The sequence below is a fragment of the Ctenopharyngodon idella genome, chromosome 9 (assembly GCF_019924925.1).
Source record: "Ctenopharyngodon idella isolate HZGC_01 chromosome 9, HZGC01, whole genome shotgun sequence".
NCBI classification, from domain to species: domain Eukaryota; kingdom Metazoa; phylum Chordata; class Actinopteri; order Cypriniformes; family Xenocyprididae; genus Ctenopharyngodon; species Ctenopharyngodon idella.
Genome location: NC_067228.1, coordinates 19,892,086 through 19,914,272, shown reverse-complemented (window position 1 = coordinate 19,914,272; position 22,187 = coordinate 19,892,086). Strand labels below are relative to the sequence as shown.

The 22,187-nt window shown below is 38.7% G+C and overlaps 1 protein-coding gene across 1 annotated transcript; it reads right to left on the bottom strand.

Annotated features, from left to right (window-relative positions):
- Positions 1-11,794: 11,794 nt before the first annotated feature.
- chaf1b (chromatin assembly factor 1, subunit B) lies at positions 11,795-20,655 on the bottom strand. The gene is made up of 14 exons (XM_051904706.1): positions 20,499-20,655; positions 19,763-19,896; positions 19,530-19,662; positions 19,322-19,442; positions 18,711-18,814; positions 18,294-18,390; positions 18,058-18,142; positions 16,384-16,477; positions 16,071-16,140; positions 15,502-15,593; positions 15,263-15,422; positions 13,412-13,951; positions 12,659-12,738; positions 11,795-12,385 (listed from the first exon to the last, which is right to left on the bottom strand). Exons 2-14 carry the CDS (start codon positions 19,886-19,888, stop codon positions 12,246-12,248), a joined length of 1,842 nt encoding a protein of 613 aa, XP_051760666.1. The 5' UTR covers positions 19,889-19,896; positions 20,499-20,655; the 3' UTR covers positions 11,795-12,245.
- Positions 20,656-22,187: the final 1,532 nt, after the last annotated feature.

Here is a 22,187-nt window from a genome sequence, read left to right as displayed (position 1 = left end):
TTTGACCCCCTGCTGATTTTGTAAGTTTGATCACTTACAAAGAAATGAAGGGTCTATAATTTTTATGGTAGATTTATTTTAACGGATAGAGACAGAATATAAACAAAAAAAAACACAAAAAAAATCCAGAAAAAAATACATTATATAAAGGTTAGAAATTGACTTGCATTTCAGTGAATGAAATAAGTATTTGATCCCCTACCAACCAGCAAGAATTCTGGCTCCCACAGATTGTTTATGTGCCCATGTCGAACACAGATTAGTCCTGTTACTGTAAGAAAGTACTCCTAATGTCATCTTGTTATGAGTATAAAAGAAACCAGTCCACAGAATCTGTATCTTCCATTCCAACCTCTCCCACCACCATGGGCAAGACCAAAGAGCTGTTAAAGGACATCAGGGACAAGATTGTTGACCTGCACATAGCTGGAATGGGCTACAAGACCATCAGCAAAAAGCTTGGTGAGAAGGAGACAACTGTTGGTGCGATTATTTGGAAACGGAAGAAATACAAAATAACCATCATTTGCCCTCTGTCTCGTGCTCCATGCAAGATCTTGCCTTATGAGGAAAGGATGGTCATGAGAAAGGTGAGGGATCAGCCCAGAACTTCACAGGAGGAGCTTGTTAATGATTTCAAGGCAGTTGGGACAGTCACCAAGCAAACCATTGGTAACACACTACGCCGCAATGGATTGAAATCCTGCAGTGCCCGCAAGGTCCACCTGCTCAAGAAGGCACATGGACAGGCCCATCTGAACATCTAAATGATTCAGAGAAGGCTTGGGAGAAAGTGCTGTGGTCACATGAGACCAAAATTGAGCTCTTTGACATCAACTCGACTCGCCATGTTTGGAGGGAAAGAAATGTTGACTGTGACCCCAAGAACACCATCCCTACAGTCAAGCTTGGAGGTGGAAACATGATGCTTTGGGGTTGTTTCTCTGCTATGGGTACAGGATGACTTCACCGCATTGAGGGGCTAATGGACAGGGCCATGTACTGTAAAATTCTGGACGAGAACCTCCTTCCCTCAGCCAGAACACTGAAGATGGGTCATGGATGGGTCTTCCAGCATAACAATGACCCGAAACATACCGCCAAGGCAACAAAGGAATGGCTCAAGAAGAAGCACATTAAAAGGTCATGGAGTGGCCTAGCCAGTCTCCAGACCTCAATCTTATAGAAAATCTGTGGATGGAGCTGAAACTTTGAGTTGCCAAGTGATAGCCAATAAACCTTAAGGATTTAGAGAGGATCTGTAAAGAGGAGTGGACCAAAATCCCTCCTGAGATGTGTGCAAACCTGGTGACCAACTACAAGAAACGTCTTACCTCTGTGCTTGACAACAAGGGTTTCTCCACCAAGTTTTGCTTGGGGATCAAATACTTACATGACTCACTGAAATGCAAATCAATATATAACCTTTGTACAGTGTTTTTTTTTTTTTTTTTTTTTTTGCTTGATATTCTGTCTATCTATTAAAATAAATCTACCATAAAAATTATAGACCATTTCTTTGTAAGTGGTCAAACTTACAAAATCAGCAGGGAATCAAATAATTATTTTCTCCACTGTATATATATATATGGGTTATTAATTGAGCAACACACACATCTTCAATGCTGCATAACTATAATTGACACAGACAAACAAAGAATAGGTCCATTTTTCTATTTACATACAACATAAATGACCAATGAGGTCACTGATCCTTGATTTACACAAAACTCTATAGCCTTATTCAACTAATTTCCCTGCATGATGTGCTGAAACTTCCTATTTCCCTAAATGTTTGCAAATGTGTGTTACATTTTGGGAAATGGTATTGTTTAGTGAAGTGAAGTATAAATTGTGGTAATTTGATTCAAGTAAAGGTTTCTTCTCTGATGAGCAATTGAAAATAAAATATATATGAATAAAAAAATGAACAATGAATAAAAATATACAGTGACTGTGGTAAAAAAAAATCTTTGAAAAAACATGAGGGATAAAATTCAGTAAACAAATAAACTCAGCCTGATGCCTGGCTTCAATAGCAACTGTCACAGAAAATGAAACAGTACTTGGAGGTACCGAAAGAAGACAAGGAACAGACATCTAATGTATTCTAATGGTAATTGACTGTCAAGAATCAGAGCAGGATTACTGGTAAAGAAGATTCATAATCCAAACAACAATAGATTTCACAAAGTCACGCTATGTCATTACAGGACAGCCTGTAATTTTTACAGGAACATTGCTGGTATATAACATCATCAGCTTTAGGTTGTCAAACTAATTTATTGTCTTTCCTCTAATCATAGGCAATATGAAAGGAAAACAATAAAATATTGTTCTACCAGATCCACAATGCAAGGCACAATGAAAGTGCCACATAAATCTGCCACAGGAAGAACATTAAAGCCTGTAATGTGCTTTGCCATGTTTACGTTACATGTACAGTCCTCTGCTTGCTGATAACGACACAGGATGACTCAACTAACCACATGACATGGTTCAGTTGGCTGCTGGCTCTGCCATACATGACATTTCCAACATACTGTTGTGTATGACATGATCTTTCATGATAGATTTGGTTGCTCATCTAATCCTGCCAAGGTTTAAGAGTACACTCTCAAATTATATTACCTAGTCATCATGTTTCAGTTTTTAATGTCACTGTTTAATGAAATATTATAGTTGAGAACTATTTATCATTGATTCCCTAAACATGACTCTCTTAGGAAGGATTGGGCCACAAGATGGAACATGAATTTCTCAACACTTTCCAACTGTTGTACAAATAGCTGCTTTCACAATACTTTTGTGCTACATTTACTGTGTTCATTAGTTGTGTGTGGTAAAATGGATACAACCCCATTTCCAGAAAAGTTGGGACATTTTGTAAAATGCAATATAATCAAGAATCTGAAGAATTCTCTTAAACCTTTAACTGACAAAAGTTCAAAGAAAATATTGCCGATGTTTTCGCTGACCAACTTAAGTGTATTTTGTAAATGTAAACAAATTTTGATTTTGATGGATGAAACACAATCCTGTAATGAGGAGGCGGAAGCCGTGTTGGAATCCATGTGCTGAAGTTTATTAGGAACAGTCCAGAAGGAGCGTGAAGCCAGGCAAAGGGTCAAAACCACAAAAAAAAAAAAAAAAAAAAAAAAAAAAAACAGTCCAAAAAGGCAAACAGGTAAAGGGATAGTCCAAAGGCAGGTGTCGAAAAGGCAGGCAAGATGGTCGAACACAAAAGCAATCCAAACAGGCAGCCAAGTCAAAAATCAGTAATCAGAGAAAGCAGGCAAATGGTCATACACAAGGTAAACAGACAGTAGATACAAACGCTTGGTAAGGCAGTAGAGCTGGCAATACTTCGCAAGGCCTGTTTGGTCATGCCATGCTTAAAATGGCTGCCAAACAGGAAGTGACTGTAGAGTGAGCAGAGGGAGTGGCACACAGTCAGAATTCAGGCGAGGGCTCCCTCTGCTGGTGTGGCATTTCAGAACCCCTTTCTCTAGGAGCGCCTCCTGACGCTCTACGTGGATGTCCCCTTGGTCGTGGTGCTGGTCGATTGGGTCTGGCTCGATGAAAGTCCTCAATGAGAGACGGGTCCAGGATGATGTGGGCAGCTACCTATGATCTCTCCTCAGGTCCATAACCCTTCTAATTCCATCAAGTATTGGAGCTGACCCCTGACCCCCCTGCGTCTTGAATCCAGCAACTCGTTCACCTTGTAAGCTGGTGAACCATCTACATCCAGTGGTGGTGGTGGTTCTTGGTTCTCGGCATTGGGGTCGGCATCCGGGTGGACGGGTTTAAGGAGTGAGACATGGAAGGACGGAGAGATACGATAATTAGCAGGAAGCTCAAGTTGGTATGTGACTTCATTAATCTGTCTGAGAATCTTGAATAGGCCAACATACCTGGGACTGAGCTTCCTGCTCGGTAGCCGCAGCTTAAGGTCCCTCGTAGAGAGCCAGACCCGCTGTCCTGGTTGGTAGGGAGGGTGTGGACGTCGTCGTCTGTTGGCCTGGAACTCCTGTGTTCTGACAGCTCTCTGTAGACGGACATGGGCACTGTCCCACACCCTCTCACTACGCCTGATCCAGTCGTCCACAGCGGGGACTGACGAGGGTTTGCCAGACCACGGGAACAAGGGGGGGTTGGTATCCCAAGACACACTGGAAGGGAGTCATACCAGTGGAAGAGTGAGTCAAAGAGTTTTGGGCATACTCAAGGGAGGAATTTTGTCCAGCGGTGTTGTTCACGACTGCAATAGCTTCTAAGGTACCTACCGATCTCCTGGTTTAAGCATTCTACTTGTCCATTTGATTGTGGGTGGTAACCTGATGTGAGGCTTATATTGATATCCAGGTGCCTGCAGAAGGCTCTCCAGACCTGAGATGTAAATTGGATTCCTCTGTCAGTGACAATGTCGTCTGTTATGCCATAGACCCGAAAGACATGATGAAATAGGGCTTGTGCTGTCTCCATGGCTGTAGGAAGACCGTTTAAGGGAACCAAATGGCAGGACTTAGAGAAACAATTAATGATTACCAGTATAGCCGTGAAACCATTTGATATGGGCAGGTCATTGACGAAGTCTATAGACAAGTGTGACCAGTGTAGCGTCTGGATAGATCCGGCAGAGTCAATCAAGTTTAGAATCTTCAGAATGCTTTTAGCCTCCTGAACTGTGCATGTAAATCACGAATCGGCTCCGGCAAGTCCGGGACCAATTGCCCTATTGGCACCTTTGTTACCCCAGTAAAGAAAAACAGAACATATTCTCACCAGCTCCAGAGACTTCAAAGAGTCACCCTGGTGGGACTAAAGGTGATATGGTCACAGACACTGGCCACAACCCCAATACACACACACATACAGACACTCACAAACACGCATGGAGATTGTGAATGTACATTTATCCTCCAAATATGACTGTGCCAATATGTACCCGTCGCTGTATTTAAAGGTGCATGTATTTATCCCTAGTATATAAGCTTAGCTATGACTGTAGTTGTATTAGTTTTCTTCTAAACGATAAAACTCAAGTATAAACTGTATCTCACCTTTTATGTCTTTGCCATCTGACAAGTTTGGTCTCATTGTAAAGCTTTCGTTATGCTCTAATTGAAAATGTATGTCACATGACTGTAAAATGCATTCTTCTATTTTTAATGGTACTTTGAAGAAAATGTACTCAGATCGGACACTTCATAAACCATGCAAATTAGGTCATAAATGGAGACAAAGAAAGAGTTTGCCCGCCAAAATCGCACCCTCATCATTGGCTGATGTATCCCAGGAGGCGTTCTGGCCTGTTGTCCTTAAAACACAATGACACGCATCGCTCATTGTCTCTCGATTGTCTCTCGATTGTCTCTCGCCATTTCACACACGTCTCTCCCGGACGTCTCGGCGACCGCGCTTCCATCACGCGCCCCCTCTCTTCGGGACGACCATCTTTTGGCAACAAGTTTCTTTGTCAAACCCTCTTCATCCGTCGCCCTAAGTCTTCTCTCTTCATCGCCTAGGAGACGGACTCTTTTTCTTTCTTTTCCGGTTATCTTACTCTTAAGTTAAACCCTTGTTTGAAAATCCCGCCGAAGAACACCTTCTCGGAAAAGGACCAATCGCTTCAGCCGCACGCACCGAAACTCCTGCAGAAACACGAAACGACCACAGCACCTGAACCTATGCAAGTATAGAACCATTCTTTCCAAAGCGTTTTAAGCTCGATGTGTAAGCTGAGTTTCCTTGCTGGCTCTCAAAGGTTTTAACTGTTAGTAAGTTGCCATTCCTTTGATCACCTCTGTTTTCTTGACTTTACTTTCGCTTTCTATATATGTGTATTGTTTGTGTATGTTTAGTAGTATAGTCTCTGTATCCGTAGTTTCATATATATTAAATACATTATATTCATGCTCGATTGTCTTTTTTGCTCATGCAACAAACCCAGGTCACTTTAACGTTTCGATCCAGTATCCTTGCTTTACGCATTGATGCTAGAATAGGAAGTCTTTCTCGTGGCCAGAGAAAAACCTTCCTTTTATAATCGGCTATGAGGAGCTAACGGTTTGCTGGACAAACTAATAGTTTCTCTAAATTATTATCAAACCAGAACTAATCATATATGTGATTGATTATAATTCGTTTTAATTAACTCACAATATATGTATAATTCCCTCTCGGGTCGGTATATGTATTATAATTAATCATAAAGCTTTATGATTTATTATATTCATGTATTTCACCCATAAATTAATTAAATACCTGTACAGATTCGCTACACCAGGGACGTTGTGGAGTTGGCAGTGGTTGGAGGAGGCCCGAGGGCAACTACTTGGGGGTCTTGGATTGTGCACAGACATGGCAAGATTTAACATAGGTTGCAACGTCTTTAGTCATTGATGGCCACCAGAAGGAGTTTTGTAACAGGCGGAGGGTACGGGAAGTTCCAGGATGACCTGAGCTTAGAAGTGTGTGGACCCATTGAATGACTCGTAGACGAAGAGCTTGTGGTACATAATGTTTGTTTGGGGTTGGCAGGTGGTGGTTCTTGTTGATGGGCCCGTTGGATCTCTTCCATTAGGTCCCAAGTGACTAGAGCTAGAATGACTGATGGAGGGAGAATAGACTCAGGTGGGATACTTTCAGCGGGGGGGATCATGGCGTCTGGACAGGGCGTCAGCCTTACTGTTCTTGCTGCCTGGTCTGTAGGTGGCTGTAAACTGGAAGCGAGTGAAGAAAAGGGACCAATGAGCTTGACGTGGATTCAGACGTTTAGCACTCTTAATGTACTTCAGGTTTTTATGATCTGTGATGACTTGAAAAGGATGAATAGCCCCCTCAAGCCAATGTCTCCACTCTTCAATGGCTGCCTTCATCGACACCAGTTCTTTGTTTCCCACATCATAATTGCGCTCGGATGAAGTCAGTTTTCTTGAGAAAAATGCGCAGGGGTAGAGTTTACCTGGTTGACCGTGATGTTGTGAGAGTACAGCACCAATCCCACAATCTGAGGCATCTACTTCAACCACAAAGGGGAGATTGGGATCAGGATGCTTAAGGATAGGAGCCGTGGTAAAACTGTCCTTGAGTTTGGTGAAGGCTTTTGTGGCTTCTTCAGACCATTTGAGTTTAGCAGGTTTTCCTTTTAAAAGTGATGTCAATGGAGAAGCAGTCTGACTGTAGTTTCTAACGAAGCGTCTGTAGAAGTTCGCGAAGCCTAGGAACCTCTGTAATTCCTTTATCGTAGTAGGTTGGGGCCATTCAGTGACTGCTTGAACCTTGGACACTGTTGGGTGATTCCACTGATCAGCACTGATCTTGATAGGTGGTGTGCATGGTTGAGTTGGAATATTCAATTTAGCAATGAGGTCTTTATGAATAAAGATCAGCGATCAGCGCTGTTGAATCAATAGAAATATTTTCAGTAGTCAGCCGAACAGGAAATGTAAGTAACTTGATAGGGAGGAGAGAAAATTGTTCAGTATTTACCCGGGTAGTATTCTTATTGGTTTTCCGGGCATTGTGAGGGCATTCCATGCTGTGGTGGCCTGCTTCACCGCAGTAATAGCAGAGGTTGAGCTCCCGCCGTCAAATTCTCTCCTCCTCAGAGAGTCTGGAGAACCCCAGTTGCATAGGTTCCTGACTTGGCCTTGATTCAGGTACTGAAGTGAGCTGAGGAACATAGTGAAGCTGATGTGTGGTAGTAGTGCTTGACTGTGACCATCATGCTGATCTCCTCTTGGGAGCATTTCTCATTAAGTTAAATTCTGATTGCAAGCATCACATACTCAGAAATTGAAGAATTCTCACCCTTGCAGGCCAGTTCGTTTTGTTTATCAGCATTAAGACTTTGTTGAAACACAGCCTTCAATGAAACATCGTTCCACCTACTCTGAGCCGCGAGCATTCTGAATTCAATGGCATACTCTGTAGCGGTACGGTTACCCTGAGACATTTGAAGTAGTTGTGCTGATATATCCCTGCCCCCAGCGGGATATTCAAACACATCTAATAGCTGATGAATAAAGTAATCATAGGAAGTTCTAAACATCAAATCAGCCTCCCAAACCGCTGCAGCCCAATCGATCCCTTTCCCAGAGAGTAGTGTCTTCAGAAAAGCACATTTTTTCCCCATCAGAATTAAACTTGTCCTTCTGGTTATCAAAAAAAAAAAAAAATCTCCACCTGGCAAATAAACCCTCTGCACTGTTGAGCAGAATCGTCAAACTTATCAGGCATAGCAAAGCTTACCGTTTGCGCCGTGGATGGAGGAAGCGATCGAATGTAGTGGGTCAGATATTCGTTGGCAGACTGGAGCTTGTTGAACTGTTCCTGGTATCCTTTAAGCACTTCACTTTGATAAGCAAACGCCACTTGAAGCTCAGAAACTTCTGCTGGATTCATCAGTGGCGAAGTATTCTGTAATGAGGAGGCGGACGCCGTGTTGGAATCTATGTGCTGAAGTTTATTAGGAACAGTCCAGAAGGAGCGTGAAGCCAAGCAAAGGGTCAAAACCACAAAAAACAGTCCAAAAGGCAAACAGGTAAAGGGGTAGTCCAAAGGCAGGTGTCGAAAAGGCAGGCAAGATGGTCTAACACAAAAGCAATCCAAACAGGCAGCCAAGTCAAAAATGGAAATCCAAAAATCAGTAATCAGAGAAAACAGGCAAATGGTCATACACAAAGTAAACAGACAGTAGATACAAACGCTTAGTAAGGCAGTAGAACTGGCAATACTTCGCAAGGCCTGTTTGGTCATGCCATGCTTTAAATGGCTGCCAAACAGGAAGTGACTGTAGAGTGAGCAGAGGGAGTGGAACACAGTCAGAATTCAGGCGAGGGCTCCTTCTGCTGGTATGGCATTACAACTCCAAAAAAGTTGGGACAGAGGCATATTTACCACTGTCACATCACCTTTCCTTTTATTGTTTGGGAATTGAGGATATTGTTGCATTTTTTTCAAGTGGATTTTTTGCCAAATCTCTCCTGATACAAGTCAGCTGTCTTTGGTCATCGTTGTCTGATTCTTCTTTTCATGATGGACCATACATTTTCAATAAGAGATCTGGACTGCAGTCAAGCACATCCTCTATAATGCAGAGTGTCTACGAAACCTGTCTTAGCCATTGCAGAATGAGGTCTTGCTTCCCAGGAAAGATGTCATCTTGATGACAGTATATGTCTCTGTACAATCCCAATATACACCTTCACTCATATGCAAGTCACCTATGCCTTTTGCACTGATGCACCCCCATACCATTACAGATTTTTGCTTTTGCACCTGTTGCTGATGAAAGTCTGGTTGGTCCCTTTCGTCTGTGGGACTGAGAACTTGATGTCTGTTTTTTCCAAAAATATGCTGAAAGGTGGACTCATCTGACCACAGCACACATTTCCACTGTCTTTAAGACCATCTGAGATGAGCTCGGGCCCAGAGAACTCAGGAGAATCTCTGTATAGAACTGATATATAGATTTCTCCTTGCGTAACAGATTCAAGTTACATTTCTTGATGCAGCGGTAGACTGTGTTAAGTGACAATGGTTTTCCAAAGTACTCCAGAGCATGTGTGGCTATATTTAACAGTAGCATGATGGTTTCTCATGCAGTGCCATCTGAGGGCTTGACGGTCATGCACATTCAACAGAGGTTTCCTGTCTTGCCCTACACGGCCTGAGATTTGTCTGGATTCCCTGAATCTTTCCACAATATTATGCATGCTAGATGCCTAAATTCTTTGCAATCTTGCATTGAGAAATGTGATTTTTGAATTGTTTGACAATTCTCTCACTATATTTGGCACAAAGTGGTGAGCCAATACCCATCTTTGCTTGCAAAGACTGAGATGCTCCTTTCATACCCAAACACGATACCCTCACCTATTACCAGTTCACCTGCTTATTGTAGACTGTTTCAAAACAGTTTAACTCTGATATTCTATAACCTTTTCACTTTCATTTTGCCTCCATCCCAATATTTATAAAATACAATAATTTTGGTCAGTGGAAACATTGAAAATCCTGTCTTTGTACTTTTGTCAGCTAAATAAAAGTTAAAAAGAATTAACAAATCACAAATTCTTGATTTTATTGCATTTTACAAAATGCCCCAACTTTTCTGGAAATGGGGTTATATATATACACACTGATCAGCAACAACATTAAAACCACTTTCCTAATATAATTTAGGCCCCCTTGTGCGATGGACTCTACAAACTACAAAACCTCAACGTGTCCGGTGGTATCTGACATTAGCAGCAGATCCTTGGATCATGGATTGAATTTGTTGATCCATCACATCAAATTTAATAGACGCTCAAATGAATTGAGATCTGAGGAATTTGGAGGCCAAGGCAACACATTAAACTCTCTGTCATGTTCCTCAAACCATTCCTGAGCAATTTTGCAATGTGGCAGAGTACATTATCATGCTGAAAGAGGCCACTGCCATCAGGGAACACCATTGAAATTAAAGGTGTACATGGTCTGCAACAGTTTTTAGTTAGGTGGTGTGTTTCAAAGTAACATCCACATCAGGGATGGGCAACTTTGGTCCTGGAGGGCCACTGTCCTGCAGAGTTTAGCTACATCCCTGATAAAAACTCACTTGCCTATAGCTTTCTACTAATCCTGAAGACCTTGATTAGCTGGTTCAGGTGTGTTTGATTAGGGTTGGAGCTAAACTCTGCTGGGCAGTGGCCCTCCAGGTCTGAAGTTGCCCATCCCTGATCCACATGAATGCCAGGACCCAAGATTTCCCAGAACATTTCATTACACTGCCTCTGCCGGCCTGTCTTCTTCCCATAGTGCTTCCTGCTGTCATCTGTTCCCCAGGTAAATGACACAGACATCCACTTGATCTAAAACAAAAAGTGATTCATTAGACGAGGCATTATTCCAATGCTCCATGGTCCAGTTCTGACACTCTTGTGCCCATTGTCAGTGCTTTCGCCAGTGGACAGAGATCATCGTTCTCTCCAGTGTGAAACAAACTGTGATGCACTGTGTTCTGATACCTTTCCATCAAAGGCAGCTTTCATTTTTTCAGCAATTTGAGCTTCAGAAGCTCTTCTGTTTGATCAGACCAGATGGACTAGCCTTCACTCCTCACATGCATCGAGTCTTGGGCACCCATGACCCTGAAGCCAGTTCACTAGTTATCCTTGCACCACATTTGGTAGGTACTAACTACTTCATACCGGCGGGAACGCTCCACAAGACTTGCTGTTATGGAGATGCTCTGACCCAGCCATTTAGCCATCACTATTTGGCCCTTGTCAAAGTCAGTCAAATCTTTTTGCTTACCTTTATTTTCTGCTTCCAACACATGAAATTCAAGAACTGACACTGACAGTTGACTTGCTGCCTAATATATCCCAACCCTTGACATATTCAAAGTTAGTTATTTAAGAAACTGACCTGTTCTTTTAACTAAATGGCATGACTTACCTAACTCATTTAACATGTACTGTATGTGTAGTACAAAATTAAAATCTAAGGTCCTACTAACTTAATCTTGGAGCTTAACTCAAACAATTGATTCAATTTCTCCATGTCAGAGTTCTGCTAAATTATCAGGATTTACAGTGTGAAAGTATTAGTTGTGATACTGAACTCAAATTTATATACATCCCTTAACACAGAGCTTGTTACTGTTACAGATAAAATATAACTTGTATAATAATATCCTACAATACAATACAAACTTTGATGGCATTTATCATAATATACTATAAAACTCAGTTTTAAAGTCTGAATGTAACAAAATTCTAAATCAAAAACCATACGATCGAGGTGAGTCATTTAGTATTTTTTCTTTTTTAAAGACTCACAAAATACTCAAGCAAATCTTTACAAAAACATGACAATTTCATCTAAACATTCTGTATTTCAAAGACAATAACTTCCACATTCTTAAGAATTCTTTATGAAGAAAATTCAAACAGATGGTCCAACAGTAAAATATTCCTGTCCAATAAAATAAGAGGAATTTAAGCCATAAGGGAGAATGTTGTTTTTAAGAATAATTAAATGCATTTTTTTCCTCTTCAAGAACATACACGCTTATTCATAGAAAATAGAAAAATCACTGAAAATGAAGTGAAGATGAGTTTCAGAAAGTCCATAACTAACTCCATGTCCATGAGAGAGCAGGTGTTTTAAGTTACTGGTTTATGAGTATATCTCATTTCTGAGGATGTGAGTGCTAATAAAGAGGCACAAAGAACCATGTTCAGTGCCTATGGTTCCAGGGGTGTGATGCTGGGTTCTGTGCTCTCTTTGTTCTCACTGCTCTGGGCAGAACCATTGAGAACATCAGTCTTGGACCTCTTGGATTCAGGAGGTTTGCACGCTGGGTCACTGGGAGGAGATGGTCTCTCTGTAATAACAAAAAATGATAAACAACAAGGAAGTCAACTTACACAAATATAACAACACAATAAATTCACATACTTCTTACGCACAAACCACCAACCAAAGCAATGATAGCAAAATGAGCAAATAAAGTCTTTTATAAAATCCTATAATATATAAGAAAGAGATACAAATTAAGAGGACAATTTAATTCTCTTCTGAAAGAGAGAAAAAACATACAAACACAACTGAAGCAAATAAAACGACTTAAAAGCATGCATTAAATGGCTCTACTAACCATGCTTGGCTTTCTCAGTGGAAGATGGGGTGGCAAAGGGAGTGGGGGATTTGGATACAATTGGAGTCAGTGAAATTCGTCTGAAAGAGAAGAACATACTTGATCTATCGTGAACATTTTCTTTACTGGTAAAGTCATGGATTAGGGTGTAACAATCTACAGTCCCAACAGGATTATACATTAAAAACAGACATGTAGATTAATAAGAAACAGAATAACTGTTAAAATTGGGAAACTGCTAATAGACATTTGTTGCGGCATCACAAACTACCATTCTGAAGTTTGGGATCAGTAAGATTTTCTTGTTTTTGAAAATATATTTGATTTAAAATACAGTAAAACATTAATAATGTGAAATTATTACAACTGAAAATAACAGTTCTGTATTTTTATATATTTTAAAAAATATATATAAGCAAAGCTGAATTTACTGAATTTCAGCATCATTACTCCAGTTTTCAGTGTCACATGATCCTTGAAATCATTGTAATAATGCTGATTTGGTGCTCGAGAAACATTTATTATGCTGTTTTAATGCTGAAAACAGTTGTGGTGCAATAGTAACAACAGCATTCTTAAAATAGAGAGAGAAAAAAACCTTTTGTAATATTACAAATGTCTTTACTGACACTTGATCAATTTCATGTCAATTTCTTAAAACAGAAACCTTACCTTACCAAGCCCTAATTTGAAATGGTAGTATGGTTAAAACACAATGTTACATCAGATCATACCACAGGTGTGCCGCCCTACCTAGGAGTGGGTCCTTTTGGAGTTGTGGTACTTTTGGAGTTTAGGGGTCCAAGGGGAGTGCTGGGAGCTGTATGAGGTGTAAGAGGTCCTCTGCTGGATCCAGGGGTAGAGGGAGCAGATTTAGGTGTGCTGGGGGCTGTACTGGTAGCAGCTGCTGGTGACTTGGGGGTGCTGGGTTTACCCCAGCCCTCCAGGGTGTTGAGTGTGATCCTTCTGGGCTGAGGTTTGGTTTTCAGCCCTTGCGGTGTGCGTTTCTCTTCTGAACCAGATACGCTGGGGGTCTTTGAGGATGCAAGGCCAGTAGATCCCTCTTTCTCCTTTTCCTGCGCAGCAGGTGTGTTGGCCTGGCGAGGCACCGGGGAAGCAGTCCTGCCATTGGCTGAAGGTCTCTTGCCTTTCTTCTCATTGGTAGAGGATGGGGTCACCATCTCCAGCGGAGGTCGCTCCTTCAACGCGGTGCCGAGTTCCCCCTCTTCAAATGACACGAAGGAACAGTAGCCATCAGTGGAAGACACTGCCAAGAAGGAGCCATCACGAGACCTGTGGAACAATGTGCATAACAGCAAAAGTGTTACGCCTTTTTCACACTGCAAGCGTAAGCAGCACGTATTTTGTTAACCAACGGATGCATTCACACCGGCAGCAGAAACAGCGCGTAAGTGAAGCGGGGGTTTCGGCGCTGAGTCTACTGTTGCTGCGCTGCTGATGCTCAATTAAAGTGAAAGTACACTTTTGATGGACAAAATAAATATAATTTCACACAAAAAGTGTTCAAAATGCACAGAATAAGCATGTCTAATGTTTTAACAAGAATTTGAGTATGACAGAAAAGAAAATTAAGAATCAAATATTTATAGAAGATTTACCCATTTAAACTTGTTTTTAATTATTTAGTTTGGGTTAAAGTATGGTGTATTATAAAAAACTAATGTAAACTAGCCAGAAAATATGATATATAAACATTATTTTAGTTATTACACAGAGAGATCTATAGGCTGCAGCATACCCAAATCAAACCCAAGTTTGCTGACTTGTAAACGTGCACGCGGCAGATGATGTGAACACAAAGCTTACCTCATTCATGTGCAGCAATGGATGACACAAGGCTTTTATTTATTTATTTACGTTTATATGCAAATGTTGTACACCTCCCCATGTTAACAAACTGTCAAGACTATCAAGTTTATAAATGACCAACTTATAAAAACAAATTTATAGCTGTCTTTGTAAAGAAATGCTCACTTCCTATGTAGCTTTGAGCCGCTGCTGTGACGCTGTACAAATGCTTCCTATTTTCAAAAAGATTGTAGACACCTGATGTCTGCATTTTCTATAACTTTAACAATAGCACTGGTTGGTCAATTGCCATAGATTTCATCATAGACAAAGACCATCTCAGAATAGGAGTTTTCAGGCTACTCTCTTCTGCATGTTATGCATCTGTGACTGTGACCCATGAGAAATAGCAGGTTTTGGTGGCATTTATCATTTACTGCAAATTTCCCACTCTTCTCCTTATTTATAAAGCAGCAAAAGGCCAGTACTGGAAAATGAAATGAATAAAAACCATCAAAAATAAAAATAAAACTATTAAAAATAAGTAATTCTAAATATATAAAAATATAATAATCTGTAATAAATAACATGCTATATTAATGACAGGTTTATGAATGTAAAGCATTTCTAAAGTTTCAGAAAGACATGCAACTACATTGGAACACATGTTCATTTAACAACACAGAAGAATGTTCCCCTGCTGTCACCACGTAGAACAAGCACAACTTAAGTCAAGTGAAAACACACCAAAGCATTAATTAGTCTGTACAACATATTTACGCATGAATGTCTTACCAGCTCAGATCACTCAGTGTGTGGTAGTGAATGTTGGACACATATCCGAATGGCAGAGTCTGTTGTGTGTCATAAAAGAAGATAGAGTCTTCTGATGCAACCGCAAACACCAGCCGATATGGCAAATTAAATGTGTTTGACACCGGCTTAAGTGATCCATCTATAGGACAGAAAAGGAGAGCACTGTCTTTCCATTGCATGGAACATAAACAATAGTTTTGGAAGAGTATTGTTGGTACCTTCAGTTCTCTTTGTCCTCAGCTCAAAGTACACTGGGCTGCAGCGCACAGCCAGGGTTGCTTTAGATGGACAGGGCAGATGAGCAATGGGCCTGACACAAACAAAGTTATACAAATTAAGTTGACCGTGTAAGCATTCGAACAATTTTTAATTCGAGTATTAAAAATTGGTTCTTATTTAAAACCAGTTCCATTTATTAAAAAATACTGGAAGCATACTTTTTTTTTTATGCAGTATTTTAAAGATTTTAGAGTTTAATTTTTTTTTAAAGAAATCTCATGCTCAAGGCTACATTTATTCAACAAAAATACAGTAAATCAATATTGTGAAACATAACTAAAATTTAATATAACTTTTCTATTTTAATACATTTTAAAATACAATTTATTCACAATAAGCCTGTCAACTTTTGATCAATTTAATGCATACTTCCTGAATACAAACTCAAATTTCTTCTAAATAAAATAAAAAAATTAAAAATAAATAAATCTTACAAACTTCCAAATGGTAGTGTATATGTGATTAATGCATAGCTTTACAACAGAACATACACATTTAGAACACAAACCTCTTCAAGCTTCTTCTGGAGAACACGTATGTGGTGTTTGTGACATTCTCTCCAGCCTCAACACACCCAGCTAAAAATAAATTAATAATATATACATATATTTTTTTACATATCAACACAAGGAATGTACAAATGGACACTGGGCCAAAAATACACTGTATAGTGTGTAAAAAAAAAAAAAAAAAAAAAAAAAAAAAAAGTATATCAAAATGCATATTAACTAGTATATAATAATAACTAGTCTCACATACATTACATACACAATATACACTTGTAAAACATGTAAAAGTGTTTTGGTGCAAAAAAAGTGTACCTGGTGCAAGGAGGAATGACCCATCTGGTGTGAAGGTGAGACGTCTGAAGAATGATCTCATGCTGTCATCATGGAACATTCTGTAATTCTTCACCTGCACAAAAGTCATTACAACAATTAAAAAAAATCAAAACAAAAAAAAAACATCTATTTAGTCAAGTGGAAAAAAAAATATATATATAAATAAAAAAAAATAATAATAAATTGATAAGTTATAACAGATAATATTTATTATCTACTGATAGCTTAGAACTGACACAAGAACTAAGGCAGGGCTCCAGACCAACATTTGACAGCAGTAGCGCCGATGCCACTAAGCTCTACAGATGGTGGCACCAGCACCTGATTTGGTAGCGCTTCAGTGATTATAAAAAGAGTGCTCTTTACTTGCTGTGTGTTCAGCCTTTTATGTTCAAAATGGAGTCGGACAATGATGGAGAGATTCAAGAAAAAGTGACAATATTTTGAATGCAACAGGACATTTCTGAATGGTTAGTTGATTAATTTATGTTGCTGATGTGGAGTTAACTATCTTAAAGTCATTGATTTCCACATTCTGTTAAGATAATCTATAAATTGCTTCTGTGGGAACTGTTGTAAGATCCTACAGAACCAGAGAATATATGCTGCATGAAGATAGAACGGGTATAGTTTAGTTTAATTACGGTTATAACTTGTCATTTTGTCATCTTGCTTTTATGACATGCTATTGCATTTGTGTTACGTACTGTAAATGCAATAACATGGCCTCACCCCTTTGTCGCATGTTCTCGGCGGCATGGTTTATGTAAATTTTAGGGTTAGTGATGTCACTAACTCGGGAAAAAGCTTGTTGTAGTCCCTGCCAGCCATTTGTTGTAGTCCTTAAACAGAGAATTCTTTAAAAGACAATATCTCCGTTTGCATTGAACTTTCAGCGCTGTAACTTTGCAGATACTGTTTATGCTCTAACAGCAACATTACACACTAACTAAAGTTAAAATAGTGAAATTGCAATGAACCACCACTTTAAGCGAAGCGATGGGTTTTTGTAAGAAAAATATCCATATTTAAAACTTTATTAACTATAATAACTAGCTTCCGGCAGATGGCCTACGCAAATCTACTTACGCCAAGAGTAATTTCTGACGTGATGTATGACGTAGGATGTATGAGTAGCGTAAGCTTAGATGCCTCTCAAACAAATAGGGCTGGGCAACAAACTCAAGCTCCTGTTTTGCTCTAACCTCTCCGCTTCTGCATTCGTCGATATGTCATGTGTCAGGACAGAGGTTACTCTTTCGCCTTAACTTGACTTGCGTTCTTAGATATTTTAGTTTATAAAGTTTTAAATATGGATATTTGATTGATGGATACGCTTTTTTGGGCTTCAAGATCTCACGCAGAGTAGCACAGTTACTTTCTGCTTTAGTTTAGTTTGCCGTTTGATGTTTCTCATTTGCAACAGAAATGGGAGCTCTTATAAGATGGGCAACATGGTGGTGGCACCAGTGCAACCTCTTACAAAATTTAGTCACACAGGCAGGAAGAGGTTGCAAAAACGAGACCATTTGGTTGCAGTCTGGAGCCCGGAAAGGGCAAGGAAGACACTGTCCACATCAGCCAAAGACAATCTCTTAACAAATATCAGCTTAATAAAAATAAAGGCTGGCTGAAGATCCTAGTGACACTCACCTCTCCATCTGCAGCAGCGGCTGACGTCATCTTACTCACGCTATAAGCTTTTCTCCTGTTGTGAACACTGTACACACGCATCACCCTAAGACACAGAGATTTTACATGCTGTCACTATGCAAAACTATGAAAAACTGTGAAAGGTTTCACTTTAAAATTCTCGTCAGAAGACTCTTGTCTATGGTAATCTGTAATGGCTTGAAATTCATTTGAAAGCCATTAAAATCAACACAAACCTGTCACAGCTTAATGTGCTGATGTACTGCCCAAGTGGGTCCCATGCTACTCCTTGCACATAACTCTTATGATCATTAAAAATGCACATCTTCTGACCTGCAAACAAAACAGGCAATGAATTCAATACATTTACCATTAGGCATTTAGCAGATACTTTTATCCAAAGCAACTTACAATAGAAGAACAAAGGCAAATCTTCACAGAGGCAACAATATATACATAATATACAATGTCAGGTCTATTAGACAGCTAGATTGAGAAGCAAGCTAGAGCAGAGGAGAAATGCGGAGAAGAAAAATTAGGTTTCTCTTTATAACTGCAAAACACTTCATAAAGTTCTGCTTACTAAAAAAAAATTATCATTTTACAATACACATAGAACTATTAACTATTAAGTCCTGCTTCAAGTTTCATACCCTTGTTGATGTCCCACATGATGGCAGTGTTGTCCACAGAGCCAGAAACCATGAAATTCCCATCGCTGGTCCATGAGATATCATATACATCCTCAATGTGTCCCCTAACAAACACAAATGCCAATGAGCTTTGACATACGTTTCTTCAAAAGTAAATAACTTAAAGTTGCAATGAAATAAGAAGTAGCCACAGATGGTTTCTTCTGTATTGCGATGTATATCTGAGTGAAACAGTTTATCAAAAAAGAAAAAGAAGAAAATTAGGACTTGGTTCATTCATTGGTTGTTGATTGATGGAGGCAGAACAGCTAAGTATGAGCTTACAGTCAATTGTAAGAAAGAGGCGGAGTTTAAGCAGACTAAATGGAAGCATACATCACCAGAGAGAAGTCTGTTGTTTCACAGGAAGATTTATTATGACATTTTGATTTAAAATTATGAACTTAAAAAGTTAAAAAATGAGAGATATTGACAGATGAATTGTTCACAAGACGATCAATGACATGCATTTAGAAAATAGATAATGTGAATTTTCATTTCATGCTGACTCATGAAAGTCAAAGATAGACAGAGAGGGACATTTTAAGAAAAAAGAAATATTAAAATCAGACCTCAGAGTTTTAACCACACTCCAGCTCTCTTTATTGAGCTGGGCATCTTCATCTTCCTGAAAGGTCGGGGTTTGTTCAGGCTCCTTATTGTCATTCAGTTTCCAAAGCAAGATAGCGGCATCTTGGGAAAGCAGATATTTAATTAAACTATTTATAAGCGATTTCAGAACTTACCTAAGTAATGATCATCATTTGACTTTAAACTTACCATCGCCTCCAGATGCCAAGACCTCAGCGGTGGGTGAGAAACGCACTACGTTCACTGCTTTAGTGTGTCGTGCCAAGTTAGACAAAAACTCAACGACTGCCTTCCCATCAGGCCCTTTATCCACACGCCACATCTGAAAGAGAGCAGCTCTCATATTACGGTCTGTAATATGTCACCAGTGTTAACTTAAGAGACACCTGTGATGTATTAAATCAAGGTAGAGTCTCTCTCACCCGTACGGTGGTGTCCACCCCAGCTGTAGCCAGCCGCTGTGTCCTTCCCTCACCGCTCTGCTGGAAATCCAGACTGTACACTGGCTCCTTATTATGCCAGGCAATCTCACATGTTACCACCTTCATCCTGACTCCTGATGGACGAGAAAATAACGAGATAAAGATATTATGATCACACATGAAGATAAAGGCACGAGGAATTTGAGGGAAATAACAGAATGTAAAAGAGGATGGATCGACAGAGAAAACACATATATTGAAAAGCAAAATAGCAAGTCATTTAACAACTTCATAACAATACTCCCCTCCCTTAGTGCATTTTAAACGCTTAACGTGGCTTAATGTACTAAGATAGTGACATTAAAGGACCAAACATTATACTAATAAAGTATACCATGTACAGCGTTTTAGAATGTCCCCGTTACTAAATAACCAGTGGGGTTGAATGCGATGCTACATTTCTATAAAGTAAACAATACTAACACTGTAGACATTTGAACATATTTGAAGCTTAAAAGTTCATAATTCATGAATATGAAAACCTTGCGAACCATTAATAAACGTTATAGCAAACCGTGAAACACTAACATTTGTGTAACAAAGTGCTATTAACTTTCATAGAGAACTAATGTTACAGCGTAAGCTGTACCAACACAACAGTTCTTGGATAATGTCAATTATTAACAAATGAATAATTCACAAGCCATATTTTTTTAGAAAACATTCATCCAGTTACCTCGACGAATAAAGCTGCAAAACTCTTAACAATTGTTCAACACAGTTGCTTCGTGTGTTACTCCCGCTTTCACCCAAACATACGCCTTTCCCGCGCAGCGCTCTGAAAATGAGAACTTCCGGTTTCAAGGGTTGCCAGATCCCACACCAAAAGTCCGACGCTGGGCTGTGACTTTTTCCACAATCACCTGTAAAGTGTATGAATTTGTATGTATGCATCAGTGGCGTGCAGTGGTGTTCTGAAATGAGGACACACACAATGACCTCAGTTTTTTTTTTTTTTTTTTCAATTTATTTTTATTTTTTATAAATTAAATGTAAACTCATGTCCGTTACTTTTAACGTTGTCACATTTTCCTTGTTAAGTGAACATTACTTTACATTACATAAAAAAAGAAACCAAATATTTACTTCTATTTTGTATTTTTACATTAACAACGTTCTACTTATTAAAAACAAGTCAATCTCATCAAGTTAATGTTTTAAGCAATTTTACATTTATTCCAAAATAATAACTAAAGGCAGTAACAATTTAACCCTCTATATCAATGAGGAAAAAATTATTTAAAATTAAAATTGGACATTATAACAATATCAATAAACATTTTCATTAATTTTTAACTTATTTTTTAAAGTTCATTTAAAAGTCTAGTTTTATTAAAACAAACTAAAATAGACTATGTTGCCTGGAGGAAACACTGTACCATTGAGGGTTTAATAATATTTTATTTGTGTATTGATTTTCAGCTGTTCTTTTTATTACTCAGCTTATTTCGGATCATCAGTCATGCTCAGTAAACACTCTGTCACAGACACGAAGATGTACACTACCGGTCAAAAGTTTGGAAACATTACAATTTTAGTGTTTTTGAACGAAGCCTCTTATGCTCATTAAGGCTGCATTTATTTCATAATAAATACAGAAAAAACAATAATATTGTAAAATATTATTACAATTTAAAATTTAAAATATAATTTATTTATTTTTTATGCAAAGCTGAATTTTCAGCATCATTACTCCAGTCTTCAGTGTCACATGATCCTTCAGAAATCATTCTAATATGCTGATTTGATACTCAGTTATTATCAGTGTTGAAAACAGTGTTGCTTAATATTTTTTTTGGAACCTGTGATACTTTTTTCAGGATTCATTGATGAATAAAACAGCATTTATTCAAAATATAAATCTTTTCTAACAATATAAATCTTTACTATCACTTTTTATCAATTTAACACATCCGTGCTGAATACAAGTATTAATTTCTTTCAAAAAAAAAAAAAAAGAAAGAAAAAAAATTACTGACCCCAAACTTTTGAACAGTAGTGTATATTGTTACAAAAGATTTCTATTTTAAATAAATGCTGATATTTTTTTAACTTTTTATTCATCAGAGAATCCTGAAAAAGTATCACAGGTTATAAAATAATAACCTGTTTCCAACATTGATAATAAATCAGCATATTAGAATGATTTCTGATGGATCATGTGACACTGAAGACTGGAGTGATGATGCTGAAAATTCAGCTTTGCATCACAGAAATAAATTATATTTTAAAGAATATTAAAATAGAAAACCATAATTTTAAATTGAAATAATATTTCACAATATTACTGTTTTTTCTGTATTTATTATGAAATAAATGCAGCTTTAATGAGCATAAGAGACTTCGTTCAAAAACATTAAAAATA

Excerpts from the sequence above, each read along its gene's own strand:
- chaf1b (XM_051904706.1), bottom strand. The coding sequence starts at position 19,888 with ATGAAGGTGGTAACATGTGAGATTGCCTGGCATAATAAGGAGCCAGTG. Across the intron at positions 19,663-19,762 it reads GGGTGGACACCACCGTACGG|ATGTGGCGTGTGGATAAAGG; the intron begins GTGAGAGAGACT and ends GCTCTCTTTCAG. Across the intron at positions 18,391-18,710 it reads CATGTGGGACATCAACAAGG|GTCAGAAGATGTGCATTTTT; the intron begins GTATGAAACTTG and ends TTTTGTTTGCAG.